The sequence below is a fragment of the Tasmannia lanceolata genome, unplaced genomic scaffold (assembly GCF_043159265.1).
Source record: "Tasmannia lanceolata isolate RefF3 unplaced genomic scaffold, GAP_Taslan_0.1 ptg000015l, whole genome shotgun sequence".
NCBI classification, from domain to species: Eukaryota; Viridiplantae; Streptophyta; class Magnoliopsida; order Canellales; family Winteraceae; genus Tasmannia; species Tasmannia lanceolata.
The window spans coordinates 62,265,866-62,285,304 of record NW_027518692.1 but is presented as its reverse complement, the minus strand read 5'-3'; the positions used below and the strand labels follow the sequence as shown (position 1 = coordinate 62,285,304).

The following is a 19,439-nucleotide window of genomic DNA, read 5'->3' as shown; positions in this document are numbered from 1 at the left end:
CCCCAAAATTAGGAGAAAAATGGGTTTGTGAGATAAATTTAGTAATATTCAATCTCTTTTGCTATATTTGGATTCTAGATTGAAATCTTTTTTGCAGGGGCAGGGGCGGAGGCACATACAGCTTGAGGGGGGCTAATGCATAATAATGAAAGGGAAGTGATATTTATGCCCTTTTTTATTACCAGGGACACCCAATCCCAGTGTATCAATGACAAAAGGGGGGCTAATGTACTTTACGTCAGAAGAATCCAGTGGATTTGATTGCCACGTACAATGGCGTTGGGTGTCCCTGGTGATCAAAAGGGGCGTAAATATCACTTCCCTAAACAAAATGTAAAATACAAACGGCGAGCTGTTATGGCCGTCAGATTGCCACGATAGGAGTAGTAGTAATCGCACGGTAATAATGCTAATCATCATTATATAAACTTTAATAACAAACAAGTCATTCTAGTTGAATTCTAATCATGTTTATATAACCTTTAATAAGAAACAAGTCATTCGAAGTAAATTTAAAAATAACACACACTCATGTAGTCTGGATACCACCAAATAGATGATTAAAGACAATAGGATCACCAACCCACCATTTTCAGAACAGCGTAGAATTTTAGGAGAATTCAGCAAATTTCAGGCATGAAACTCCAATCGTGATCGGCGGCCACGGAGAGAGATGAAGCCAGGTGCTGCATTTCGAGTCCGATATCATCCTCTGTTAATCCAGATTGCCCATTCGACGTCTCTCCACTGTTGTCGTTGTACCATTCAGACACTGTTCGCATTGCGGGCGGAATAGAATCAAGGAGGCCGGACAAATCCTCATCAACCAAATTGTTCTCTGGGTCCTTCATCTTAATCCCTGTGGTCATTCAGTCTAGTTTAATAAAATGAAAATCTCCAGTAATTTTTTCAAAAAAAAAAAAAACAGAGAATTGGGTTTAATAAAGGGAAATTATATCAGCACAATCATATTTTGATAGTTTAGCTAACCCATCTTGTCTTTTAGTATTTAAATAGCTGTTATAAGGTTATTACATTTCCCAAAAAGCTCTCACGAGCAATTAAAGAAGAAAAAGACAGCTGGGTTTGTGCAAATATCAAAAGAGGGTTGTGCTGATAACATTTCCCTGAATAAAATGAAAAATTCCAGATTGAAACCATTGGAGTTCAGATAGAAACAGTAGAGAGATATCAAATACATACAATGTCATGGGGTATTAGTTTGTATATTGTACTACACAACCCAAAGAGAAATAAATGAAGTAGTGAACTATATATAAAAAGGAAAAAAGGATAAAGGGACATTCAACAATCAACATACAATACAATCAAATATGTGTAGGAAAAGAAAAGGATAAAAAAAAACAGAGAAATGGGTTTTGGCCTGTGAGATGAATATGGGAAAAAACACAAAAGAAGGGGGGTAAAGGGAGAGAGGTAATAGGTAAAAAAGCAAAAAATAACAGGCATATTCAGCGAACTGAAAGTTATATGTGTACGATATAAAACTGCAATGAAAAAAAACGGAAGATAAAAGAGTACAAACTGAGTTCACCAAGGAACAATAGCCCTTTATCATAAAAAGAAAAAGAAAAGAAACTTAACCTAATTTTACTAGAGACAAAATCAGGCTTAAATTAGCAGCATGAAGCATGGGTATTGAATTAAGGAGCATTCATTCCTCTTCAGTTCATGGAAATTAACAAACTGAATTGGACAATTCCAATTAAAATACGCGAATTTTACAGTAAAACTCACCGATCGACGAAGAACGGGCTGACCTAGAATCATCCCACTGGTTTAGAGGAATAGATTCATTCAGCCACGCATTGAAACCGCATTTTTCATGGGCGACATTCGGCTCTGATAATACCCCTTCTTTTCTCAATTCGCCCCCACCTCCATCCACCATTGCTTGGGCCTCTTGCAGTAAATCATCTAATAGCCCACTGTTGCTCCGACCAAAATTCGCGAGCTTATAATCATGTTCACCAGAGCCCACAATTGGCTCATTGATTTGGCTTAAAGGGAGCTCCAATTTCATGGACATAGCAGAAGAAGTGGGAGTCAGCCCTTCGGGCTCTAAATGCGGTTGCAATAATGTCGGATTCAGATCAAAATTCCCTGAATTGAATTGCATTTGTTGCTGTTGGGTACTAAAATTTTGCTGGAAAAAAGGGGGAGAAACAAAAGGGAAAGAGAACCCAATCCCATTATCGCGAAAATGCTTGATTCGATGCTGAATTGGGGAAGATGGGAGACAAGGGTGATGATGATGGGTGAGAATTGGGTCTGTAGGTTGTAAATTCATTGGATCAAATAGAGAGAGAGGCGATGAGAAGTGGGTTTTTGTTGGCGGAGGTGAGGAACGATGTTGATATTGTTGATGGCGATTGAGCATAGGCCCCTGCCTCTGTATTTCAGGCGGGTAAAGAGGCAATCCAGCACGTTGCCTTCTCTTAATTCGCGTGTTCCAGTAATTCTTAATCTCATTATCTGTTCTTCCTGGCAACTAAAAAAATCAAAAACAAAAATATGAGAGAGAGAGATATTGATTGATTGATTAAGGAATCAATGACATGGGTCTTAATTAAGTCTTAATTAAGGAAAGGAAAGAATACCTGAGCGGCCATTCGAGCCCATTTGTTGCCGAGCTTGGCATGTAGCTCGAGAATTAGACGTTCTTCTTCAGGAGAGAAGGACCCTTTTTTGAGATTAGGGCGAAGGTGATTAGCCCATCTGAGTCTACAACTTTTCCCACAACGAGAAAGACCTGAATTCTTTTGTACTGCATTCCAATTTCCTTCTCCATTTTTTTTCACATATTCCATCAGAATTGCGTCTTCTGTTGCTGTCCATGGCCCTTTTTTCAGGCCACCATTTGCCGCCGGTAACCCATCCTCGCCGGAATTCATTCCTCCGGCTGGTACTTCTCTCTCTCTCTTCTCCTCTTTTTTTGTTTGAGGGTTCAGTTGTTTTTGTTGGGTTTGTTCTATTTGTATTTATATATTCTTCTGTTGTACTCTCTTTCTCTCTCTCTCTCTCCTAAAGAGAGAAGAGATTTTGTGCTTTTTGTTTTTATAGCGTAGAGAAGAAAGAAAAAAATTGGGGTAAAATAGAGGAGAATTTAACTGTAGGGTTTTCGGAGTTGGGTAAGTTAGAGAAAAAATGACAGTGGAGAAGATTAAGAAATTTACAAATGATTTGAGTTTTTGGGTTAATTAGAGAAGAAATGACAGAGAAGATTGAGAGAAGGAGAGGTGGGTGTGTATGGGCCCCACTTGGCGCATCTCCGTGTGAACACATTTGAGGTTTAAGCACCCATTTCGCTCCGCATTCTAGGCTTCTTTTTTACGCGTTTTCTTCTCCTCCCTTGATTTTTTCACCCCCTCTTTTCCTCTTCATTTCCACCTTCACCCCTCACTATTTTTGGACACGAACGAAAGTCGCGCAAAGTTTCGGGTTTTTAACGCGGTGGGAAATTTAAAATTTCGGAGGTCTTTTATCGGATTAGTCGGGCACGTACAAAGCACGATCCGATACACGCTTGATTATCGGTTGATATTTGCACGCAAACATTACTTGAATTTATTCACCGTCGTATGCATGTGTATGTGGTGCATGTGGTGTGCATTTTGCTCGGTTGGCGTGCTCACCTAGTTACTAGTGATAATGTGAAACAGTGAAAGTAACTATGAGATCAATTAATCGGGATGATCAACACCGTTTCGCATGGTGGGCCCTAGTATGGATATTCCATTTGTTTTCAACTTTTCATATAGAATATTGAAAACAAAAAAGTTGGTTTTTTCTTTTATATTTTATTGAGAGATGCATGCTATCACCATATACTCCCTCTCTCTCTCAAAATTATCATGTTTTTGATATATAATTGGTGGGAACTCACCTTCTTTTACAAGGTTTAATCAGCTATCAAAGGCTTACAATTCCCAAAAAGCTCTCAGCAGCCAAGTAAAAAGTGTAAGTTATGGTGACTTCGCACTATTAGATGGTTGTTAGTAGAGGGGATTTAATGTTATTAGATGGTTGAATGGTAGTGTCAACCACGCTTGGTGATTCCCTAATTGGATAGATGAGATCATAGGAAGAGTGAGGGACCATGGTGTCTCCTGCTCCCATGTTAAAAGATCGGCTAATTCAGATAGATTGGCTAAGCCCGGAGTTACAAGATCAGAATTGGAATGTTTTGATTTCCTCACTCCCTGATTGGAAATGCTCGATTTTTTATATTGTTTGTAATTTCTTTCTTTTGCTCTCCTTTTCTTCTCTGCTGACTCTTTGGGTCAGCTCTGTACCCACTATTCTATTTATTACCATTCAGAAAAAATAAAAGGTGAGTTCGCGCTGTTATCAGAACATGGTCGTGCAAATATTAGTAGGTTATATGTTCTTATTTATTATAGATTTGTACGTTAACAAAACAATGTTAAAATAAAATGTAAGGGTAACTACGCTTGAGAGTGTAAGGGTAACTACGCTTAAGAGTGAGATAAAAGTACCCTCCTAGGGCATATCGCCTTATCACCTTATCGTCTTAACGTACGCAAAGATATCGAAGACCTAGAGAGATTTTGACAAATGGGCTATATTTGGACGTCGCATGTATCGCGATAATTTTGTAATAAATGAGCAGTTGTTTTGTTGTTATACGCGATATAATTGCAATATAACCAACTTGAATTTACCGGGTGTCTTCGGTCATAAATGAATGTTAATCCAACAATCTAGGATTGTAACGTGTTTGGTGCGAGCTAGAACAAGATAACGAGTAACGGTCGTGGGTTAATAGGTGTCCAATAAGTCAAAAGAATCCAACAACAATCTAGGGTTGTAACGTGTTTGGTGGGAGCTAGAACAAGATAACGAGAGTAACGGTGGGTTAACAAGTGTTCATTAAGTCAAAGTAGCTCGCGGTTACTTAATTAGGGCTTATTTAAGTAGTATTTCCCGCCATTCAAAAAAAAAAAAAAATTTAAAAATAAGTAACATTCGCATTTGTAAACAGTACATATGGGCATATACTCTTCATAGCCGATTTCATACGTGAGCCCGCTCTCTCTTCTCCACTATCTCGGAAAAGCTTTATCAAAGTCCATTTTGTCAGCATCACTCTAATCTTCAAATGCCTTTAAAAAGGATTTCACGCTTATAGTGAAGGACATTCCATGTCATGCATCTCTCATTTCTCTAAGAAAAAAAACCCCATTTCTTTCTCCTCTCCTCTCCTCTCCTCCCCTCCATCTTCTTATCTAAGTCTGGTGAACTTTCCTTAAAATTGACAAATAACAATTTGTTTCCTACATTTCTATCGATAATGAGAGGCCTCCTCGCTCGCAGATGCTCCTTGTCCTTGTAGTTCCCACACTACCAATGACAACATGTCGAGATCAAAACTTTTGTAATCAATAGTTATTTTAATAAAAAGAGTTCATCTTTCATTTAACTTACATAGTACACGACTACGAAATGATGGAGAAATGTACCCTCACACTTAATATGATGGTAGAAACTAGAAATTGAAAACAATTAACAAAGGTGAATAGAAACCTTGTACTTCCCATCTCTAATGATGTTGATTGGTACACTATAAAGGTTCACAAACACTTCCTTCCATAAACATGGCAAACTACTCAGTGATCGATTTCACATATCTATCATCATTTGTCCTTCTCAAGGTATAGGTGACAAGCTTAGCATTAATGAGGGCCTTTTGAAAAGAAGATTTAGGCAAATAAGGGTCTTTGGCAGTTTCACCAGGGGTCCGTTTGGTTGCCCTGCATTGTTTCCCCACTAATTTTCAAAAAAATAGCCTTTTGAGTTTCCTCTCAAATCAAGATAAAAGGGAGAGTAAATATGATTTTTTCGTCAACATTGTTTTTACTTGCAACATGACACCCTTTCACTTTTCTTCTACTTCTACTTAACATGCATCCAAACGGACCCTAAGGTAAACTAGTTAACCAAATCACCACTTAGGATCTTAGGCAATGATTTGTCAGATTGCTTAGCCAAATTAGGAGCTAGCCAATCATTTTATATGGGCCAATACTTCGCCCCTGAAGTGCACATGTAATCTATTATTATTTAACTAATTCCTTTTGATCTCTTGCACAATCCCTTTTACCCTTTAGTCACCTTTTGTAAGGTCTTACGTGCGCAAGCATTGATCTTAGGTCAATGACCAAGATTGATGTGTGAGATTAAGTGTAGAATTATGTGATTTTCCCATTATTCAAATGATCAATGAGGGGTATAAGGGTAATTAGTGCATCTCATCCTAATAAGACATGAATATTTTAGTGTAGCCTAAATTTAATTACGTCAGAATTAACAGTTAATTAAATTGCTAGAGTTCTATTATGAATGGAATACTAAAAAAATTTGTCTCTAAATAAAGGGGTTGATCTGGTGCCATCTAACTGACCATAAGGAGACCTTCTCCATCAAGGATCAGGTCATCCAGAGAGTCCATAAAATATCGAGCCCATATCGACTATCCGCCACAGCTGATTAGGTAAGTTCTTGATCTCTTTCTTATTCTAAATTAACTATATGGTTAGATTAGTTTGATTTCTATAGATCTATAAAATTGTTTCAGTTAGATCTATAGTATATGATCACAGCATTGTAGACCCCTCTTTTGTATGAGATTTGGAATGCCTTGACCCTAGATTTACATATTTTGCTGCTAAGTACATCCAATTATAATGACACACAATCCCCCTTGAGTAGATCTTTATCTTTTTACTCTGTTCTATTTGTGGTGTTCTCTTCATCCCCATGACCTCCTTGCTCATGTGCGTCTTTGTTGGGACCCGGGCAGAACTCACCCTCAAAAGCTAGCCGTTAAGTGGTTTACACATTTTGCTGCTAAGTACATCCAATTATAATGACACACAATCCCCCCTTGAGTAGATCTTTATCTTTTTACTCTGTTCTATTTGTGGTGTTCTCTTCATCCCCATGACCGCCTTGCTCATGTGTGTCTTTGCTGGGACCCGGGTAGAACTCACCCTCAAAAGCTAGCCGTTAAGTGGAGGGTGCCCGAATCATTTTTAAGCCCATCCACATTCACTCACTTATCCGATGGGGGATTAATTGCTTTCACGTGGAACCCCCCAACAATCTCCCCCTCCACCGTGGACAATCTTGCCCCTCCACGCGCAGGCAATGTGGGAACTACGAGATTTTCCCTGAGGGATTTTTCCATCCTCGGAGGTTCTTCCCCGAGGGATTTTTCCCTCTTCGAAGGCACACCGGGGTTACCACGCCCTAGCCACTTTGTTGGGACCCCCTCAAAAGCTAGCCGTTATGGGGAGGGTGCCCAAATCCTTTTCAAGCCCATCCACATCCACTCACTTATCCGATGTGGGATTAATTGCTTTCTCGTGGAACCCCAACAGTCTAATGACGCACAAATGACTTTTTAACATAGTTGAAGTAGCAACAACGAGTAAAATTTGCCAACTAGATATTTATTGGAAATGGTATCCTTACTCCCTTATTTTGATAATGTCACTGTTTTTGAGCTCCTACTTTTCTAAGATATTGAAAAAACTGTGAACAGCCAATTAAATAAGTGCTTAATAAAGTGAGGAGTGTCACTATGAAGCAGGAAATGATCTCAGGATACACCCTTGTGACAGGGGCATCCTCAAACAGTCCTCGTTATAATTTTTTACATGCTTACAAATTGGGATTTGCAGGGCAATTTGGGAAAAAGGCCATTTCACTGCTCACTTTTTCACGAGAGAACCACCACCTTTGATGAATTAGATGAATAAGACAAAATCTGCTATTAGGTGGCTATTCCCTCTTGAAAAAGTGAGCCGCAAAATGGGTTTTTGCGGAATTGCCTAGCAAATCGGTTGGAAATTTATCAAATAATTAAGGGCCCGTTTGGATGTTGAGAAGATTTTGATTTGGGTTTCTCACATTTGCAAGCCCTTTTTGCCTTGTGATTTGGATCCGGATCAAATCCTTGGATTTCCAAATTAGCGACTGACAATGGAAAAAATCATATTTCCAAATATGCTGTGGAAATAAGTAATTAGAAATCCACAGATTTGGCAGTTTTCTTCACCCTCTTTTGCTCCTCAACATAGCCCCTCTAGGAGCAAGTACCCCCTTCCCTCTCTGTATCCAAGATTATTAAATCCAAATTTTAGCTTGTAAAATCCAGGTTTAACAGGCCACGTTATGTTTTGTGGGGTGCACGGTTTATTAGAGAAACTAGTGAGGAAACCCGTGCGATGCACGGGGCAAACGAACAAAAGCAGTACCTAGTTACTAGAAATAAAGAAGAAAGAAAAAAAATAGGCCTAAATTGATCCATCAATGCCCAATAAACAGAAAAAAATTGACCAATCTGGAAGTCTATGTCAGTAGTTACTAATTATTATTAGAATGTGAAAAGATATGCATATGAAAATTCAGAAGAAGAAAAATACGGGATATAGAGGCAAACCCACGTCGAAAAAAAAAAATGTGAAAGGATTTCTATTCGAGAATCCTAGCTCTGTTTGGTTGCCGGGTTTTTTTTGTTCCTGGGAGTTATGTGGGAGGAAAAAATACCCTGGGAGATATGTGGGAAAAAAAAATCCTAGAAGTATCCTGGTAAAATAAAAATCCCATGTTTGGTTGACCGGATTATGGTGGGGAAAAAAAAAACCTTTGTTTGGTTGCTTGAACTGTTGGGTAGAAAAAAATTCTTCTCAAGCTTATTTTTGGTTCCTGAGTTTATTTTTGTTCCTGGGGTTATTTTGGGATGGGATGAAAAGGCAATCATTACAAAAGTGGGATTAAAAAATTCACCACACAAGCAATCATTACAAGAGTGGGATTAAAAAAAACCTAGTGCTAAAAGGCAACCAAACATGGGATGGGACCAAAATTTAACTGGCAACCAAACGGAGCTAAGAGAAAAGGAAACGGGGAATAGAAGGGATGTCACGTGGCGCACCCACGTTATAATCCAGGTTTTGGCTTGTAAAATTCAGGAATTTACATTCCTGGATTATAAAATCTATGTATCCAAACAGGCCATGTGATGTTTTGTGGGATAATATATCATTTACAATGCAAAGAAAAAGGGATAATATATCATTTACAATGCAGGAATCAGTGTCCCTTTGTTTCTCCCCATCTCTCTATCCATGCATCATCCTTCACCCAAAGAAAATCCTACTATTGAATGAACCCAGGGCTTCTTAAATTGAAGAGACAAAACAAAAGTCACATAAAAGTTCTCATAGACCCCTTATTTGGTGTAGCAATGCATCGGATCCTCCTCCCAAGCATCATAAATGATACGCCAAATGAGTTAATAGTGACAAAAACATTACATTTCTACCATCACAGTAAGAGTTTTGCATGTTTATAGCATAGACGTAAACATTAGTTTTCTTTCAAAAAAATGTATATATTGTTCTCTCCTCTTTTTACATCACCTATTGATAGGGAAAACGCCTTTTTTATCTATATATAATGGTAAAACTTGGGTGGCGGCCAAGGTTATTCACTTATTTTAAACCTTAGGCCGTGTTTGGATTGCATGATAAATGTTTCTGACAGAAATTTTTTTCTTGAAAAAGTGGCCGTTTCCACAATTTAGAGGGAAAATGGTATGATCATGACTTATTCAATGGGATCTCATTAAAAATCGAAGCATGTTCGATTGGATGAGATGTTTGATTGGATGGGATCAGCCCCTTTTCAGTTCAACCATGTTCACCGCTCAGCTAACAAAGTGGCCGATTCGCTTCCTAGGAAAGGGGTGCCTAAAGAATCTTTGTATCTGTTTGACTGTCTTCCTCCTTGATTTCTAAGGTTTAGTCTCTTGCCCCATTGATTTCTGAGGGACCGACCATCTCAGTCCTTCTATTAATAAAGTCGACGACCATTTAAAAAAAAAGGGATTTGCTAGCATCCATCGCAGTAGGCATTTTGCGGGGGCCTGTTGCATGTGAGAGCAGCTACATCATGAATGAAGAAAAAATCTGCTGAAAAGTGAGATGGTGTGGCTGCTCTAACATGCAACAGGCCATCTACGAAATGCCTACTGATATGGACGCTAGCAAATCCTCCATAAAAAAATCATTATAAATCGAACGTTCCTCTGAATAAAATCCGAAGCATGCTGGTGCAAGTTATTTTTTTTTCATTTGTAATCAAACAAGGAAAAAGCAGAAAATTCTATATAAGTTTTTCTTTTCCAAAGTTTCCCAGAAGATTCTTTCAATCCACCTTATTGATTTGAAGTTCCTTTTAGCTATTAAATACCTTATAAATGTAAATTTCTTTATAGGTATATTAAATAATGCAATTATAAAACTTATAGATCTAGAGAAAAAAACTTAGATCTAGCCATAGAGGTTTCTTTATCAGCAACTCAAATCCCGGCTGGAGGAGCAACAGTTGAAGCTTTGCCTTAACAGGGGATAACCATCCACATAGAGCTTTGAATTCTAGGTGGAATTCCTCGGCTGGTTCTTACAATCCTTGCAAATTGATAGTTGGACTGTTGGATTGCATCCTATACTCAGTTCGTTTAAATCTGGAGATACACCTTGCAAACACATAATTAATGACAAGGACATTCAGGCACCCAATAACCGTTCTTCAATTTCTGCACATTTGTAAATTTTCATCTTATTCATGATCTGTTTGTATCTGAGTTATAGTTGATTTCAATCATGATTTAGCCGCACCTTGGAGGAGTTACCAGCACTAGAAATGTAAATTTGGATCGGGATATATCTCACAAATCCCAGGTCCAGCTAAACGATTCGAGTTTTGCACAGAATTTGAAGTTCTTAGTGGATATCATTGAAGACACTGCTTAGGACAGTTGGGTTTAACCTTGCAAATAACAGCACGTTCTTGGAATTAAACAACATAGGAACATGGGGTTCGTTCTTGTGAAGTTTAGCTCAGATTTTTCGAGCATTTTCTTCAGTTTGCAGAAGGTGGAGAGAGATTCTTAGGCCCATCTCAGATCACATAATGATATTTTTTTTTTGAAATGGCACATAATGATATTTTATAGACTTGTTTGGTGTTCCTGATTGATAATTGACTCGTGATGCAATGGCTTAGTTATTGCAGTAAATCTGATGATTATGAATTAACCTGTGATGAAATCGGGGGTTTTGCTGTATACCTTCTTTTTCAATGGTTTAATCCCCAACCTCAAATTTGAGGCTCAAGACAATTCCACATTTGAACTATGGGACTAAGTTCCATTCCTACCAATTGCATAGAGTGGTTTCTAGAAGTGCTACTGCTCATACCAAGAGAGTTTTCTTCAACTCCTCAATTTACTAGAAGTACTAATGCTCAAACCATAAGTGCGCACATATATATTGTAGAAGACCACATTACTAGTTAGTTTCTAGTGACTGAAATAACTGCTGTAGATCATTATGTATCGGTTGACTTCTCTGATATATGACACTTGATAGTAATGTTTATGTATTGTTAGAATTGGAACTCGCTTAACAGAAAAAATAGTGTGAATATGCTTGTCTGTAGAGGGGAAGAGATGATCCTCATCTTCTCTCTTTACAGACCCACCAAAGAAATGTCTCAGATAGTTGTATTATCATACCCAGCAACTGAAGCAACATAGTTATGTATCTCTATCTATGGTTAATAAACTACCTGCTTGAATCTAATGAGTAGTTATTGCCTTTTCTATTTTCTTTTTCTTTTTTTTTGAATGTCAGTCATTGTCTTTTCCTTATTAATATTAAGATGGCACAGCATTCAGCGTACCCTCATTGGGCCAGTGGTAGGGACTAGTTCTTGTCATCTAGAAAGACTGTTTCCTAGTTATGGTGATGTCTTTTCTTACTTCCTAATTAATTTACACAGAAACCCAGAGTCAATTGAAGGAATATTTCCTGGAGACTTCTATTTATTTGCATAAGATTCTAAATTTATTATGAACTGCATTTTTTGAAATAACGTGCCTTTCATTATCATTCTAGATGGAATAGTTTAGTCTCTGATTCTGGCATATTTTCTGCTTAAGTGGATTATCTTGTTTGCTTCTAATGTTTACTGTGCCATTCAGAGCAAGTAAGAATTCTGAATTTTCTCCTATTCCTACAGCAGTCACTTGGTAGCTTGTTATTGTTGATTCGAGATATGTTTTAACATTAAAATTTTCATATATTTTAAATTTGATATTGTGCTACGGCATTAGCTTGTGTTTGATTAGTAACCTTCATTTGCCAATACAAGCACTGTTAAATGTAATTAGTTTATATGCACATAGACAATCTATGATTACAATCCAACATTTAGAATAACCATGTGCAACTTTCCAAGATTGAACCGTTATCTAGCTGCTTTGTTCTTGTAAACTGTTATCAGATCTTTGTTGATATATATGTTTTCAATATTGATTACTTGTGGCTGAGAGGGTGCTTCTCAGCTAGATAAGGAGGTGGGGGCATAAGTAGTGGGGTGGCTATAGTGGCTAGGGTGAGTCTTCCTACACGGCACTACGGCAGGGTGCCCGGCTCTAGACAAAGCTGTGGGGGTTACGACAGCATCCTCTGCTGATCCAATGTCGAGAACAAAGCATTTTAGGACGGCACCAAATCCTCATCTGAATAATCGAAGTCTTTATTATGCTATATCTCAGGAATGGCAGGGAAATGTTGTAGCTCTCATAAAAGTTCTATATGGTCACATGACATGGAAAACAACCTATGTGAAGCACTAGTCCATAAGGTGTAAATGGGTAAGAGGGGAGATAATGATTATTTTAGACCTTCTATGTGGAAGTTAGTTGTTCACTGGTAATTCATGCAACAGAAATGGCATAAAACTCAACCATTGCAAGAATCAACTGAAGGCCTTGGGAAACACTATGATGTTGTTGAGGATCTGTTGTGACTTAGTGGGTTTGGTTGGGATAGTGTAGGAAGGATGCTAGCGACATACAAACATGTATGGATGACTACATCTAGGTAAAATACTCTTACTTGAGAACTTATAAAAATTCTACTCATAACATGCATAGCATGATGCCAGTTGAATTTAATAAAACTTCATATATTTGCAGGCTAACCCTGTGGCAAAATTCTAGAGGAAAATTAGTGTCCCAAACTTTCACGAGTTGTGTACTATTATAGTGATGCCCTGACTAGAGATTGACTTGCCAGAATTTGGCATTGAGGCCCAAGCAAACAATAGCATCAAATCTTGGAGGAGCATAGCACAAAAAATGAACCCACGAATGAATATGGTGATGGATTAGGAGATGAGAATGATATGGATGATTTTTTTGCTGGGCCAGGGTTTCTTACCTGGATTATGACGATCTTGCTCTACATTAGTCCCACTTACTTGGTCACTCAATTCTCCCGACAAGGTAATCTAGAGGGGTGAAATAACAACAGTTCTGACTAAAATAAAATGGAAAGGTAACTCCCCTTGAAAGTGAGATGAAAGTACCCTCCTAGGAGTGAAAATAACAACAGTTCTGATAAAAAAATGGAAAGGTAATGCACCTTGAAATTGAAAGGAAAGTACCCTCCTAGTAATTATTGTCTGATCACCTTATCATCTTAATGTAAGGAAACGTATCAAAGACCTTCAGAGATATTGACAATTGGGCTATATTTGGATGGCGTATGTATCACGATAATATCATAATAAATGACCCGTTGTTTTGATATTATCTGTGAACCTAATTGCAAAAAAAAAAAAAGAAGGGCGGCCTAATGCACGAGCCCCCCACCATTGCAGGGTCTGGGGAGGGCTAGATGTACGCAGCCTTACCCCTGCTTTGCAGAGAAGCCGTTTCAGTGACTTGAACCCGTGACCACCAGGTCACAATCGAGCAACCTTATTGTTGCGCCAAGGCTCGCCCTATGAACCTAATTGCAATAAAACAAACCTAAATTTAGGGGGTGCCTTGGGTCATAAATGAATGTTAATCCAAGAAAATCCTCCGAGCAGCCCTCGCTGTCTCTGACGAGTAGCTCTCTATCTCTCTCATTTTCTGTCTCTGCCCAACTTCGCCGAGCAACTCTCCCTCTTCTTTTCTTCTCCGCTCTCCTCCCCTCTTCTTCCTAGTTCCCCTTTCCTCCCCATCACATGATTAAGTTCCCACATTATTTTAACATGCCCTGTATTTCCCTCGCTCTCATGCTTTTGGTTTCCATCTCTCACTCGCAATTTTACATTACTTCTTGCTCTACTACCCATTTCTAGGGTTTTCTTTCTATTAGTACCACCGATCACATATATCTTCCTTCGTTGTGCTTGAAAAGCCCAAGACATTCCTAGAGTCTCCCACAATCCTAGAGTAACCCACAGTCTGTGAAGCTAATAAGGGAATCAAAATCCTATGCAACTAACGCCGTTAATATAGGGCGACAGTAGTCCTCTCTCCCTTCTTCCCTCCTCACTCCTTGATATCATTTGTAACGACTCCTCCAGAGTCTCCTACACCCGATTGTAATTATTTTTTTCGTTCTCTATTAATGCCGGTGGGGGTCTGCCTGACCCCAACTTACCAACAAAAAAATAATAATATAGGCTTCAGTTGAAAAATACAAAAACTATAGATACATTGTAATATATGTGCATGTTTCTGTATCTCCTGCAACTCTTGACAAGAAGAGGAACAGAACGAAATTGTAAAAGACAGGCCAGTCTATCACCCACTTAAAAAGAAATTGAATACTTTAACTAGTATACACCTCTTGCTGATACAATTTAATCTCTGGGAATGAGAAACATGATAGCAAAAATCTAAGAGAAACCAGGAAAATGGAAAATAAACAAGACGAGAAAAAAAAATGAAATACTATAAAAAAGGCATATTAAACGTAGATGCTTTCAATCAACTGTGCAAGAAAATAGGGAACCATTGAAACTTTTGAACTGAAGGAACATTCCTACCACACCAAAACGATGTATTACTAATAATTCTTTAAAACTATAATGCATCTCTTAATTTCAGATCCCTAACCATATTTATCAATCTACAGAGAGAAAAAAATGAGAAATTATATAAAAGAATTGAAAAAATAGAAGAAGAAAAAGAAAGCAAATCCTAAAAGACCATACAAGCCTACAAGGCAGAAAATTCTGCCAGGAAAATAACCAAACAGATAAAGATGAAACAAAAATAACCTGATAATCAAATGGAAACCTAAGATCTCTTTTCTACAATTACAGATAGGCAATGAAAGATAAAAAGAAATAAACTGGTAACAGTTAGGGCATTAGTCACAGATCTATGAAGAAAATTTTAAAAAAAATAATATAATCAAATAACTTCCAAATAAATAAATAAAAATTCCAACAACAAGCAGATCTACACGGAAAAACAGTAACTCAGATTGAGATCTATATCATTTAATCAATGAGAAACAAGAAGATCAGAGTTGAATACATCGATGAGAGAATCGGGCGAGTCAAACACGGGACTCGAGGGGATGATGAAAAATGATTTTGAAGCGGAGAGTTTCTTCCTCTGAGGAAATCTAGGGCCACAGATCCTGGTGGAGAAGCAAGGTAAGCAGTCGATCTGTGTAGAAATGTTATCAATCGACGGTGATAAAGGAGAGGGGATGCGAGGAGAAGAGATAGGGTTTTGGGTGTAGGGTTTGTGAGATCTAGCACTCATTCTCGAATCTCTGAGCTGAGCGAGTGCCCCTGGTTTTAGGTATCTGTGGCGTCTCTCTTCTCTACTTGTTGAAGATCTGAAAGCGATTCTCAGTCTCCGATTCATTGCGCGCGCGAGAGAGAGAGAGAGAGAGAGAGAGAGAGGGTTAGGGTTAGGGTTAGGGTTTTAAAGGGGGTAAGAGAGGCGGGAAGAAATGGGGGGAGGAGGGAATAAGGAGATAAAAGGGGTGTTTTTTGAAAATTCAGGGCGGGATTTGGAGCTCTCTTTCCGGACAATGTGAGACACGTCACACGTGAAGGCTTTTTATGTGGTTACTGATATTGGCACCAACATGTTTTGATAATTGCACTAAACGACCTCGTATTTTATTATTTAACCATTTCTCCTCGTTTTTATTAGAATTCCCAAAAAATCGTCAAGGTCATTGAAAAAGAAAAGACAAGCTCAGTTAGTGTAATTACCAAAACATGGCAGTGACAATTTATAAGTTGCCCTTTTGTGGATCAGTCTGTATAAGGGACCAAGGGGTTGAAAGCTGTCTAGAGTTCCCAAAAAGCTCTCACAAGCCCATTAAAACAGAAAAGAAAAGCTGGGACCGTGCAACTATTAAGAGAAGTGAAGACAAATGATCTCGTAAAATATCATGCGGGCCCACGTGGTTTTCCTACAATTTACAACGATCATCACGTATGTAAGATAGTGGGCTATAAATAAAAATCAATGGTTAAAACCACGGTTTTAAATTTCGGCCGAAATCCGGTGAGGACCGAAATTGAAACGTTCTGAAACCGAAAATTACCAAAATTTTGGCGAAATTTCGAATAAAATATTATTTTTTAATCCTTTACCAAATTTCAGCCAAAATTACCGACTTTAGGCTAAAATTTCAGCCAAAAAAAATGTAATTTCGTGCTCCTTTACCGAATTAACGAATTTCGCCGAAATCTCGGGATTTTGGCTAAATTTTCAGTTTCGGTTACCCCCGAAATTACCTTCGAAACCAAAATTTAAAACCTTGGTTAAAACAAGGCTTGATAAATCAAGGGCTTCGAATCATTCGATCTAGACAGAAAATTCAAGAGCATTTTCAATGTCGGGTTTAGCAATCTAATAGGTTGTGTTAATTTTCTAAAACTATTTTAAATACACAAATAGGGCATTATAATGTGAAATCTAGTCAAAAGGACAATTCGCAACTTTTGTCCAATAGAGGACTATGGTTTTTATATGGCGTGCGGGTGCGAAATCCGGTATTTTCAAACGGTATAGTAGCCAGTAAATAAGATGTAGCCTGTAGATCACTTCCATAGGATTATCCTAACCCTCCAATCTGTAGAGGGACTTCACGTAATCACGTTTATAGAAACAATGATAGAACGGAGAGTTAGGAATCCCTCTACAGATTGGAGGGTTAATATCATCGTATGAAAATGGCTTATTGGGTGCAACCTAACCCTCATAAATCTCTATAGATCAGAGAGTAAGGATTCCCTCTCTCTGATCTATTAGAGTTTATTGTTAGAAATCTCTGTAGGTAGATCAGAGAGTTAGGATTCCCTCTCCAGATTGGAGGGTTACGATCAGCCTATGAAAATAACTTATGGGGTGCAACTTCTTTACATTGTGGCTATGGAATACATCCTATTAACATTGTGGCCCAACAAATGAACGGTTTGGATTATCCTTTAAAGTGAGCACAACTGTACTTTCCAAAAAATAAACCTTTTTTAGGGTTGTGGGTAAAATCTTGTATTATATATAAACCTTTTTTAGGGTTGTGGGTAAATTATAAGTTACTTAGCATATTACTCACCGGTGCATGGTACAAAACCTATGCTTTACTCCCTTGAGAATTTGTAATTAGAAGCATCATTAAGATGAAAGCTTAGGATTAGGAAAGGTCCCATCTTCATCATTGTCATATACATGGCACTATGGTCCAACGATTGTGACCGTCCATTTGGTGGGACCTTACATGGACGTGCACAATGTTTGCGTGTTTAGCATTAGTTTTTTTCAATCCTAACAATTTAGTGTAAAGAATATGATAAAAGGAACACCTAGACCTGGCAAAAAGTGACCCGGACCCGCGGGTCCACCCGGCCCGCCCATAATTTCCGAGTCCGGTTCTATAATTAGTGGCCCGTTTCAAATTTGACCCGGCTGGTACGGGTCCCGTCAAAACTAGGCCGGGCTGGGTAGACCCAGTGCCTGTAAAAGCCAAAACGTCATTTACTAATATTCGTGAAAACTCAAAAAAGATAAAAACTCAAAAAAGGTAAAACCCATTTGACTCTTTACTTTTTGGGGTTTTTTTTTGTTCTTTTACACACAGTGGCGCGCGCGCACACACACACACAGGAAAGGAGTGGCCGGAGGCCGGCAATCTTCTCCGGCCACTCCATTGCCGCTGGCTTTGCGGTTGTGCCTTCCAATCACAATCTTTTCCACCCTCTCAAGATCTCTAAACCCTCATCAAAACCCACCTCATAATCGATTTAGGGTTTGGGCTTTGAAATATTTAGGGTTTGCTCATTGCTTTGAAAGATTTAGGTGGCAATTGGGCTGGGCCGGCCCACGAAGCCGCGGGTCGTGCCGGGCTAGGCTTGCCGGGCTAGGCTTGCCGGGCTAGGCTTGCCGGCCCGTCGGCACGAAACTGCATGGCCTGGCACGACCCGCAGTACGGCACGGCCCATGGCCCTTTCACCTTTTTATTTTTTAATTTTTTTTGCAAATTTTGTTGTTTTTTCCAAAATACCCCCCTTAAAGTTAAAAAAAAGGGCTAGTAAGGGAGGTAATTTTGAAAATAACTTTGTGTAATTTTGTTTATTCCAAAAATACCCTTCCCAACAACTATATTGGAGGTACTTTAGTGAATATACATGCTTTTACTAAAATAATCCCCCAACAACTATATTTGAGGGGTACTTTAGTGAATATACATATTTTTACCAAAATAACCTCCCAACAACTATATTTGGGGGTACTTTAGTGAATATACATGTTTTTACCAAATAACCCCCCCAACAACTATATTTGAGGAGTACTTTAGTGAATATACATGTTTTTTCCGAAATATTCCCCCAACAACTATATTTAGGGGGTACTTTAGTGAATACACATGTTTTTACCAAAGTAACCCCCCCCCCCCAAACAACTATGTTTGAGGGGTATTTTGGTAACTCATTATGTTACAAGAATTATAAATAGAGAAATTATATGATGCCCGACCGTCAAAATAAAGGGCGGAGAGACACAAACCCTCTCTCCCTTGATTTTTAATCCAAGGGAAAGCACCGTTTTTTTACTTTTCATTGGTTCAAAAACCAAGGCAGCAGGTTTTGTCTCCTTCCGCCCTTTACATTTTGACGGTCGGGCATCATATAATTTCTCTTATAAATATCCCCCCCCCCCCTCATTTCTCACCCTCAATTACTCTCATTTCTCACCCTCTTATTGCTCTCATATTACTCTCTCTAATTACCTCTAAGGCTCTAATCATTCTCTCTAATTACATCTATTTTTTTCTCTCATTCTCTAATCCTTCGTTACTCACTTCGATTAGCAATTAAAAAGAAGGGATTAAGGAGGCGCTAAACAACTTCTTGGCAATTCAAGCAAAGTTGATTACATAAGTTTAGGTATTTAGCATTTGTTTTTTTAAATTTACTTCTAACTTATCCTTATAATATTTTGAAAATGGCCGGTTCAAACGAACACTATTTTAACGACCCAAATTTAATCAGAAGGGCGTCTGACATTAATA

The 19,439-nt window shown here is 38.4% G+C and overlaps 1 protein-coding gene across 1 annotated transcript; it reads right to left on the bottom strand.

The window, feature by feature from the left end:
* Nucleotides 1-384: 384 nt before the first annotated feature.
* Nucleotides 385-3,204, bottom strand: LOC143846453 (transcription factor MYB97-like). Its single transcript, XM_077354888.1, has 3 exons — nucleotides 2,622-3,204; nucleotides 1,759-2,512; nucleotides 385-859 (listed from the first exon to the last, which is right to left on the bottom strand). Exons 1-3 carry the CDS (start codon nucleotides 2,913-2,915, stop codon nucleotides 621-623), a joined length of 1,287 nt encoding a protein of 428 aa, XP_077211003.1. The 5' UTR covers nucleotides 2,916-3,204; the 3' UTR covers nucleotides 385-620.
* Nucleotides 3,205-19,439: the final 16,235 nt, after the last annotated feature.